General features: G+C 34.0%; 1 protein-coding gene across 2 annotated transcripts in view; it reads left to right on the forward strand.

Moving 5' to 3' along the window:
• PIK3R4 (phosphoinositide-3-kinase regulatory subunit 4) overlaps nucleotides 1-11,422 on the forward strand; it is a 62,451-nt gene that overhangs the window by 24,413 nt on the left and 26,616 nt on the right. For both annotated transcript variants that reach the window (XM_023530129.1, XM_011383960.2), the window contains 2 exons: nucleotides 2,660-2,805; nucleotides 4,712-4,915. In XM_023530129.1, the coding sequence (XP_023385897.1) occupies nucleotides 2,660-2,805; nucleotides 4,712-4,915 (350 nt within the window). The remainder of the gene's footprint in view (nucleotides 1-2,659; nucleotides 2,806-4,711; nucleotides 4,916-11,422) is intronic.

Here is an 11,422-nt window from a genome sequence, read left to right on the forward strand (position 1 = left end):
TATTACAATATTATTGACTATATTTCTTAAACTGTACTTCACATCTCCATAACTACCAATTTGTACTTCTTAATCTCTTCCCCTTTTTCATCTACTCCCTTCAGTCCCCTTCCTATCTGGAACTATCAAAATGTTCTCTGTCTCTATGAGTTTGTTTTGTTTATTTCGTTCTTTAGATTACACATGTAAGTGAAATCATATGATATTTGTATCTCTGTCTGACTTACTCCACCGAGGACAGAACCCTCTAGGTCCATCCATGTTGTTGCAGATGGCACGATTTCATTCTTTTTATGACTGAGTAATATTCCATTGTGTACATATACTATCTCTTCTTTATCCATTCATCTATCGATGGACACCACCCAGGTTGCTTTATTTTAATTAATACTGTCTGTGTATAAATATGTACTCATTTATTCTAATTTCACATAATACATTTCTTCTGTTGCCTGATTATTTGGAAATTAGTTTTGAGATTTAATGTAGCTTATAATTAGCATGTTTTTTATCTGGAAAATGGATGTCTATCAATTTTTAAGCAAAAATAATTATAAAGATAGTTTTTTACCCCTCCTCTCAAATTTTGCAGAGATTTTTCTGGACTCTGCTATTTCTAGTCATTGATCACAAGAGCATATGGGGTAGTCATGTATCTTTAATTTAGCATCAAAATAATGATCTTTAGGTATAGAATAACTCCACTGTGGTACAACTTTTTTGATGGGGGGCTCCTTTAGAACTGGAACTGAAATTGGGACCAGCTGTGGAGAAAAAGAAAAAGCCTCACTAAAAAAAAGTCAAGTAAACAATCTTTTGTTGGCATTTTAAGCTATTTAAAAGAAAAAAAAAAACCCAGTTTTAGTAACTTAGAAACACCTACTTAAAATAAATGATAAACTGTCTGCTTCTCTGTTCTGTCTTCAAACAACCCATGGTTAGTCTTTGGTAGTGATTGTTAAAGAATGGTGGTAGTAGTGATGATGATTATCATGATTTCTTTGGTAGTTTTTTTTAAAAACTATACTCTTCACACTTAGAATACTCACCTTCCCCAGATAATGAGAGCGTATTGGATGGAGAAAAGATTGAGTATACTGTTTTACAGGGAATCCTTTTGATTCTGGTTTCTTGTTTGATGTCTTGAGATTCTTTGTATCAATTAGCTACTTACTGATACAATAATGCTGTACAACACAACCACAAAATCTCAGTAAATGCTTCAGTAAATTTCTCATCATGCTTCTGTAGGCTGTGTGGGTGGCTCTACTTTAGGCTTTGCATCTCAAGATTGTCTGTGGTGACTGTGATCCATCTCTGATCCATTCTGGATCCCAGGTTGGAAGGTCACCTGCTACGCACGTTGTGTTCTGGGTGATGGCAGAAGCATGACAGAGCAAGCCTAGCTATGCAGGGCCTTTCAAGTTTTTGTTTGTGTTATATATACTTATATCCATTAGCCAGAGCAAGTAATATGATTGAGTCAAAAGCAAGGGGCAGAGGAGGTACCCTTTGCATACCATGAGTGTAAGGCAAGAGTCTGGTAGTGTAATACAGATAACAAAGAATTAGGACCAACAATGCAGCCTCATGCAGTGCTTAACTCCTGCCAACTCATTTTGGGTTTACTTTTTAGAGATGTTTAAATGTTTTTCCAGTCCTCATTTTCCCTGTTGTTAAAAGGGAAACTATCAGCCCTCCCTTGATGGATATCTCAGAGTCAGCAGAATTTTTATGAAATAAAACCTTCTCCATGTGTTATTAAAATAATACTTTGGAGACATATTTTGAACCATTTTTTCCTCCTTCCCCTTTTAATACTATAAACAGTATTGACAAAAATGTCTTCTAAATGTTGATTTTTTTGCATACTTAGAACTGATATAGATTTTTTTCTTTACTTTTAGAATTTTGAATTTCTAAATCTTACTGTGATTAGTTGAAATCACTGATTTTAGCTGTAATGCACAACAGTTAAAATAAGAGAGGTTAAAAGACATCCATTTAATTTTCTGGTTTAATCTTATATTTTAAACTCTTTAAGAATGGGGCATCATGTTTTCAGCCTTTTAGTTTCCATTCATAATGCCTTGTGAATGAATTTATGAGTGATATATTCGATTTGATCAAACCTTTACATTAAAAAGAATGTCAGATAGGTGAAATTGTTCCTTTAATCTTAAAGCTATGGCTTAGAGAAGAGACAGCTTCTATTTCTTTGCCCTTGATGTGGTAGATGATGTGTCCTTTGACTTCTACAGGGTAGCAGATAGGGGTGTAATAGTTTGCTGTATACTTTTGGGACTTTTTATATCTCTGTTCAGTAATTTTTAATCCAGTCTTTTAAATGAGTAGATGCTCACCCATCTTCAGCCCTGACTGAAAAATATAAATTTAAATTCTCAGAAAAGAGGTAGCTGTTTTTATTCTTTTATGATATTGCTGATTCTTATGATAGGGAAAATTATAGTATTAGTATGTTTACTTGGTTGAGTTTACGTCTTAGGGTAATTGAATATGTGAAGACACCTGATAGCAACATTGTGGTATAATCTCTTTTTCAATTGTGTTATAAAGTGAAAGTTTGTTTATCTTGATAGTTTGAAACTATTTATGAACATGGTTTAATCCATACTTTTTTTTTTTTTTAACTCTTTAGCCCCCTTTCTGTGCCATCCCAATCTATGGATACGCTATGGTGCTGTGGGATTTATCACAGTGGTCGCTCATCAAATAAACACAGCTGATGTGTACTGTAAACTGATGCCTTACCTTGACCCATATATTACCCAACCAATAATACAGGTAAGTGTGTTTCAACTTGGAAATCAATCCTCCTTCCAAACTGTGCCTTTTAAAAAAAGTTTTGAGGTCTGGTTTTTTTAAATTTTTTAAAGATTTAAATTGAAGTACAACATTTTCACATTCCTTTCAAGCTAGTTAATGTTGAATAAACACTTCTGAAGGTGAGAAATGGTCAAGAGATTATTATGTTTTCCATCATGTTATGTGTAATATAACACTTAGTTCATAGTTTATGTCTTATGTGTAAGAAAATACTTTTAAAACTATAACTGATTTCATTTTATTTTATTTTAAAAAGTATAACTGATTTCAGCCCATCAACATTTATAATAAATTAGAAAAAGCCTTTTTCAAATTTTTTTTTGGGGGGCCACTACTTGGTTCTGGTTTCCTCTCTCTTGCTCTCTCTTTCTTTCTCTCTGTCTCTCTCCCTCTCTCTCCTTTTAAATCTAATGATTACCTTGTTCTCCTTCCCCAAGTAGTACAGCACTTGAAGGTAAACTTTGGATCTTGGTTTGTACAAGGCAATTATTTAACCAACTTGTCAGTGTTTACACCCTTTATCTTGCTGGACAGCCAGCTATCAAAATAGATACTTAAATTTAATGCACTGTCAAGAGATGATTCTGACTGTTAAAACATCCTGAAATGTCCCATTTTTACTAGAACTTCATTTCTCTTTTGCAAATTCTCATGCTTATGGCTTACTCCTACTTTTATATTCCACTGCGCCTTTCTTTTGGTTGGGGAAAGTGGCCTTGGATATCCTCTGGAAAGGAGGAGGATTTGGCTGTGCCTTGAGTCCTTACCTTTCCCCATAGATTCATCCATTTTGGGGGATCACCATTCTTTATTTTATATTTTTTAGAATTTTTTTATTTTTACCCAAAGAACAATTTGTTTATACATGAAAGATGGGTAATATTACTAGAAAATATGCCCTTTTTTGAAGTTATTAAAGCTTCTTTGGAAATCAGGTCTAAAGATTGTTACTACTTTTGACCACTTATTCTATTTAGAAGTTTATTTATTGACTGTTTTTATATCACAATGTGAAATGTCTCTGGGATTTAAAAATTGCATGCATTTTTGTAATAACTTTTAGTTGTGGTTTACTATAATAAATATGACATATAAGCTGTTAGAAGTCTGTACCATTGTCTTTGTTTTCTCAGAAATCCTTAATTTTTTTTTTTTTTTGCTTTGTCATTGTTTTATATTTTGAAAGGCCAGGATCGGAAAGGCTAATTATTCATATGTTTCATATCTTTCTACAGTTTGGATTAGACAAAAGATACCCCTTTTAAGCTGGTTTCCACTGGCCAACTCACCAGGTAGTTAAAAATATCTAAAGAAAGTCCTCTCGATTACTTAGTAGAGCTCATCCTTTTTATTACAAATAAAAATACATTTATTACAAGTACATCGACAAGGAGAGTATTCATGGTGATAATAAAAGGATTTTATGAACTCTATGGAGAGAGTAATGGTGTTTTGAAAATGGTTGAAGGTCCTGGGAAAATGTGATGGCTGGTGGGAAGCCCTGTGACTATCGAGCATCTTTTCTGGATCAATACCTATTGGCTATTAGACTTATGAACATTTTGGGATCTAGAAAAGGCTTTTTCATTTTCTAAACTTTTCCAGCCTGGGTATTTATCATTAGTCTTCCAGTATGATAAACACAAATCGTGTACTCAGATGCTGACAATGAAAAAGAAATACCTTAGCTTTTTAAAGGTCGCTAGTATTCTTTTTTCTTCTAAGCAAAAATTACAGATGTTCATATCTTGCATTTTCTTAGAAAATAAACACTTATGTTAACTTTATACACAGGTTGTATTGAATTTGAAAATAACTATACTAAATGTATTTTTTGCTGATTCTTTTTATTTTTCTAATATAGATTGAAAGAAAACTTGTTCTGCTCAGTGTTTTAAAAGAACCTGTAAGTCGTTCTATATTTGATTACGCTTTGCGGTCTAAAGATATTACTAGCTTGTTCAGGCATCTTCACATGCGTCAGAAGAAACGAAATGGATCTCTTCCTGACTGCCCTCCACCTGAGGATCCTGCCATAGCACAGCTTCTGAAGAAATTGCTCTCACAGGTTGTATCACCTCTCTGAAATCTTATCTTATATTTAAATTCAAATTTCATAAAAATTTTAAAGCATCTATCTAGCTATTAAAAATATTTTTGGTTGATTAAGTTGCATCATAAGCATAAATATCTGGCAAATATCTTAGGCATTTACTTTAGTATCTAGGAAATGCTAGGATGACAATCAGGCATGGGTTTAAACTAAATAAGGAATGATGGGAGACCTAGTAAGTTTCTTTTGTGATTATTGGCTATATAAATGAGGGAAGGAGTAGATATAAGCTTAGATTTAAGTAATAGTCTTGATTCAGTTCCATGTTTTACCAAAAATATAATGAAATTTAATTAGAAGGAACATTGCAAAGCACTGATGCAGTACAAAAGAATCCTGGATTATTTAAATCAAAATTTGGAGAGTTCTCACGACATGCAAACAGCTATAGTAACTGGGATTTATAATGCATCTTAGATTGAAAAAACTATCATTTTACTGTTGTATCTTAAATGCCTCTAAAATTGCATCAATTAACAAATCTTGTTAGAACTAGGAAGTAATCTTTATATAATACTTGGCATTAATAAGGCTTCTTTAGAAATAGTCTAGATTCAGCATCCTCTTTTAAGAGGGATGTGTAGAACCTAGAGAGGTCAAGATAGGAATAAAAATGGTTAGAAGTAAAGGATACAATTTCTGAATAAATGCTTCATGATCCATAAAGCAAATACTGAGGGACAGCTTTAATGACTGTAAAAAGTCTGCAGGATGATTTGGTTGAGAACGCTTGTCATTCATGTCTTGTCTAACTAGATGATGAGAAAGTGCTTCAGTTGCAGAGAGAGAATTTGATCAGCTTTGAGATGTAAATCCTTTTGTGTATTGTACTTGTCACTAACTATACAGTGCTATTTGATACCCAAAAGTTGGCTTGGTGATTGAATATTGGAATAGGCTTCTATGGGAGGCTGGTCAATAACCGTTTTGGTTCTTTTAGGTCTAAATTTGCTGGAGGCTAGAATTGCCTCTGAATTTCCTTTCCAGGCCAGTGGTTCTGTTTCCTAGTTTTTAAGAGACTTAATTTGATGTGACTCGAATTACCAAAGAGCTTTTTCTTTGGGTTTTCCTTTAACCCAAAGAACCTTTAACCTTGGCTTGTATAGTAGGTGTGTTTTGTATTTTAGAAAGCAATTTATGGAAAATTGGATATTGAATCACATTTTTTCTGTTGTTTCTTTTTAGTAAGTATTCCTTACCAAAAAGATTTCAGCATGCAGTAAAAATGACCTCAATTTAGATGTTTCTTCAGGCTTGGATGGTGCGAGTCTTTGTATTTCTCTCCTGCAAATTTTGTATATTAAATTAAAAGCCTGTATGCTGATATTTCCTTCATGTAAGTCATTAGTTACTTCATTCATGGAGCCACCCTAGCTTCTGGTTCTTGCTTTTCACCTTCCTCTGGGTGTAGGTTTTGCCACTGCTGTGGGTAAAAGGAGGAAGAGAAAAAGAGCAGTTTCCAAAGCCTTTATACTTTCTGCTTACTACTGTTCCTCTCCCAAACCCTCTGCCATTGCTGCTCCCTCAAGTACCAGCCTCTGTTATTGGATGCTATGATGAAATCACTAAAACTCACTGACTTGTAACCGACTTATGTTCCTCTAAATATTTGCTTGATGTTTTCATTTGTCGTTTATCCACTCATTTGTATAAATAGGAAAAGAGGAATATGTAATCTTGTTTTATGTTGTTTCTGTTAATAGTTTTAGGAGACTCCTAAAGGTTAGGAGTACTGTTTCAAGGGACAGATACTGCTAGTAGAAGGGAGAGCAGGCCAGAATCTCTGAGGTACTCAGAAGAAGTAACAGCAGAACAACACCAGCTTCTTTTTTTTGAGGACCTGCAATGAGTCTACCACTGTAGTTGTTGCTTTCTAAATTTTGTGACTGTCCTTAAATAAATTTAAACAACAGATGTTATTCCCCATGTTATAGGTAAAGAAACCGACTCAGTGAGGGTAGTTAACTTGACTGTGCTCATACAGTTCAGTAAATTTCAAAGCTGCCATTTTAACCTAAACCTGTCTAACTCCAAAGCCCATGCTCCTACACCATTTCCATCTTGCCTGTCAAAGTAAACAGGACAGAGAGCTAAGACTGAGAAGCTTGCTTAGGTTTTGTATGGTCTTAGGAAGAAGTCTGTGTGCAGCTCATCTCTTCTAGCCCCTTGTAAACCTTTTTTTCTGTCTTTCCTTCTTTTTGGTCCCTGTACTCCCTTAGTTTCTTGGGATTACTAGCAGAGGCTTGGTACCAGGGAATATGAACTGAGTCCAAACTTGTTCCTAATGTCACGGCCACAGAGGGAAAAGACATGTTTTCAGCCTCCACTGGTGAGAATTCTGAATACTACAGAATTTTTTTTTTTTTTTTAACTTGGAGTTCTACAGTGCTCTTTTGTATAGAACCACATTTGAGATACATCATGGGTAAAGTAGGCCTTTCTAGACCAGCCTGCCACTGTTTCTGTGGGAAAATGTGTTCAGAGTTCCAGATAATAGACTTAAAAGTACACTTTTGGAACATTACCCATATGGAAGTTTAAATCTGTCTGTACTCCAGATTTTTAATAGGACTTAGCATCTGGAGATAACACATGGCAGGACTGTTTTAGAGAGATCTCATCTACAAGAACTGCCTGATTTATTAGTATCCATTTGATCAGGCACTAGTAAAGAATATGTGATTTCATCCTTTCTTTAAAAAGCAACAAATACTTTGCATTTTAAACTTTAAAATGATTTTTATTTTAATAATTTTTGATTGAGTAGAATACACACGTGGTGTAAAATTGAAAAGGTATAAGAGAATATATAATAAAATATAAATTTTCCTCCATTCTCTGACCCTTAGCACCTAGTTTCTTGCTATGCTATTGTGAGTTTTATGTTGTTGGGTGCTGAATTCCTTTATATAGTGTGTTAGACTTGTACAGTTGTTACTTGGAATCAGTTTGATTCTTTTAAGCCTTGCTTTTAAGCTTTGTTAGGACAGATCAAGAGGAACCTTTGGTCAGTGGCCAATTTAGCTTGACTACCAAGGACTTCGGAGGACAAGATGCTCTTTGTAGTAAGGTCTTTCACTTCTTGCTGGTGGGAACTTAAATATTTGATTCCCAGTCCTGTGTAAGCTCTGGGAATTGTTTGGCTTACTGCTTTCTGGTTGTGCTTTTCCTTGCCTCGAGTACTTTCCTCTCACACATACGTCATTCATTACAGGCATACCTCAGAGATCCCGCAGGTTCACCTCCAGACTTTTCAATGGACCAAATGTCACAATAAAGCAGATATCGCAATCAAACGAGTCACTCAGAATTTTTGGTTTCCCAGTGCATATAAAAGTTATGTTACACTACACTATAATCTATTAAGTGTGTAATAGAAATATGTCTGAAAAACAATGTATTGTACATACCTTAATTCAAAAAATATGTATTGCTAAAAAATGCTAACTATCATCTGAGCCTTCAGTCAGTCATAATCTTTTTGCTGGTAGAGGGTCTTGTCTCAACTTTGATGGCTGTTGACTGATCTAGGTGGTGGTTGCTGAAGGTTGGGGTTAGCTGTGGCAATTTCTTAAAGTAGGATGACAACGAAGTTTGCCACATCAATTGACTCTTCTTTTCATAAGTGATTTCTCTGTAGCATGTGATCCTGTTTGATAGCATTTTACCCAAAGTAGAACTTTCAAAATTGGAGTCAATCCTCTCAAACCTTGCTACTGCTTTATCAACTAAGTTTATATAATATTCTAAATCCTTTGTTGTCATTTCAACAGCATCTTCCCCAGAAGTAGATTCCATCTCAGGAAACCACTTTCTTTGCACTTCCATAAGAAGTAACTTCTCATCCATTAAAGTTTTATCATGAAATTTCAGTAATTCAGTCACGTCTTCAGACTCCACTCTAAATTTTGTTCTCTTGCTGTTTCTACCACATCTGTAGATAACTTTCTCCACTGAAGTCTCGAATCCCTCAAAGTCATCCATAAGGGTTAGAATCAACTTCTTATAAACTCCTGTTAATGTTGATATTTTTACTTCTTCCCATGAATCACGAATCTCCTTAATTGTATCTAGAATGATGAATCCTTTCCAGATTTTCAATTGACTTAACCAAGATCCATCAGAGGAATCACTATATTTGGCAGCTTTACAAAACATATTTCTTAAGTCATAAGACATGAAAGTTGAAATTACTCTTTGATCCATGGGCTGCAGAATTGGTGTTGTGTTAGCAGACATGAAAACAACATTAATCTTCTTGTACATCTCTAACAGAGCTTTTGGGTGACCAGGTATAGTATCAAGTATCAGTGAGCAGTAAGATTTTGAAAGGAATTATTTTTTCTGAGCAGTAAGTCACAGTAGCGAGCTTAGAATAGTCAGTAAGCCATGTTGTAAACAGATGTGCTGTCATCAGTCTTTGTTGTTCCATTTGTAGAGCACAGACAGAAGTAGATTTAGCATAATTCTTAAGGACCCTAGGATTTTCAGAATGATTAATGACAATTGGCTTCAATTTAAAGTCACCAGCTCCATTAGTCCCTAACAAGAGAGTCAGCTTGTCCTTTGAACCTTTGAAACCAAAGGAGAAGTCAGTGCTCCTTTCTAGCTATGAAAGTCCTAGATGGCACCTTCAATATAAGGCCGTTGGTCTACATTGAAAATGTGTGATGTAGTGTAGCCATCTTCATTAATTATCTTAGCTAGATCTTCTGGACAACTTACTGCAGCTTCTACATCATCACTTGCTGCTTCACCTTGCACTTTTATGTATAGAGTTGGCTTCCTTTGTTGTGTAACCTCATAAACCTTTGCTAATTTCACACTTTTCTTCTGCACCTTTCTCACCTCTTTCAGCTTTCATAGAATTGAAGAGAGTTGGATCCCTGCTCTGGATTAGGCTTTGGCTTAAAGGAATGTTGTTGCTGGTTTGATTTATCTAGACCACTAAAACTTTCTCCATATCAGCAGTAAGGCCATTTTACTTAATAATTTGTGTGTTCACTGGAGTAGCACTTGTAATTTCCTTCAAGAACTTTTTCCTTGCATTCATAACTTGGCTAACTGGTACAAGAGGCCTCACTTTTGGCCTGTCTCAGCTTTCGACATGCTTTCCTCCCCAAGCTTAACCATTTCTAGTTTTCGATTTAAATGAGAGGTGTGCAACTCCACCTTTCAAAAAATGTTTCATATATTTTGTCCCGTTTTAAAGTTGTTTAAAGTGGGAGGGTAAATCTAGTCTCTGGTATTACATCATGACCTGAAGCAGAATTTTTGGGTATGTTCGTGGACTTGCACTAGTATTGCACTTTCTTAGACTTGACTTCTGGTTAGAACAAAATCTCCCAGCTTATTTTCCTTTTCCAGGATTCTCTTGGCTATTCTTGGTCCTTTGCATTTCCTTATACATTTTTCATGTGATGTTTTCAAATCAGCTTGTCACTTTAGACAAAAAAAAAAAAAAAAAATTGTTATATTGAGATTGAATTGGAACCTATAGGAGAGAATTGAAGTCTTGACAATATTGAGTCTTCTAGTTGATGAACATGATATGTGTCTTCAATTAGATATTTAATTTATCTCAGTAAGGTTTTATGGTTTACTTTGTAGAGTTTTACACATCTTTTAATATAATATTTTGGGTATTCAATTTTATAATGCTGTTAAAAAACATTTAAAAAGTTATTTTTGTAGCTGTTATATAGTTTTACACATCTTTTAATATAATATTTTGGGTATTCGATTTTATAATGCTGTTAAAAAACATTTAAAAAATTATTTTTGTAGCTAGTATATAGAAAAATTTTTTATCCTGACCTCATATCCAATGACCTTGTAAAACTGACTTATCAATTCTAACGGCTTGATTGTATGTTTCTTTTGAATTTGTACATTTACAATCATATCATGTGAATAGTAACAGTATTATTCATTTTTCCAATCTGAATACTTTTATTTTCCTTGCCTTATTTAAATGATGGGTATCTTCAGTACAGTGTTAAATAGAATTAGTGATAGTAGGTATCTTTGTCTTGTTTCTAATCTCATTGGAAAACTCTCAGTGTTATGCCATTTTTAGGTGATGTTTGCTATAAGTTTTTTGTACAATCTTTTTATCAGATTAAGGAAATTCACTTTCATTTCTGGCTTGCTAAGAGGATTATTATGGAAGAATATTAAGGTTTATCAGATGTCTTTTTTTTAATCTATTGAGATCATTGTGTGGTTTTTCTCTTCCATTAATATGGTGAATTACACTGATTGATTTTCCAATGTCATATCAACCTTCTATTCCTGGATTTTGGGACTACACAACCTTATTATATTTATTTTAAATACATTTTTATTATAAAATGCATAAATATAAAATAAGTATATAATAGTTAAATACTATAAAGTAGTATTAAATATTACATAAAATACATTTTTACATAGGCTGGATTTGATTTGTTGATACTTTAT

Source organism: Pteropus vampyrus, unplaced genomic scaffold (genome assembly GCF_000151845.1).
Source record: "Pteropus vampyrus isolate Shadow unplaced genomic scaffold, Pvam_2.0 Scaffold1, whole genome shotgun sequence".
Taxonomy (NCBI): Eukaryota; Metazoa; Chordata; class Mammalia; order Chiroptera; family Pteropodidae; genus Pteropus; species Pteropus vampyrus.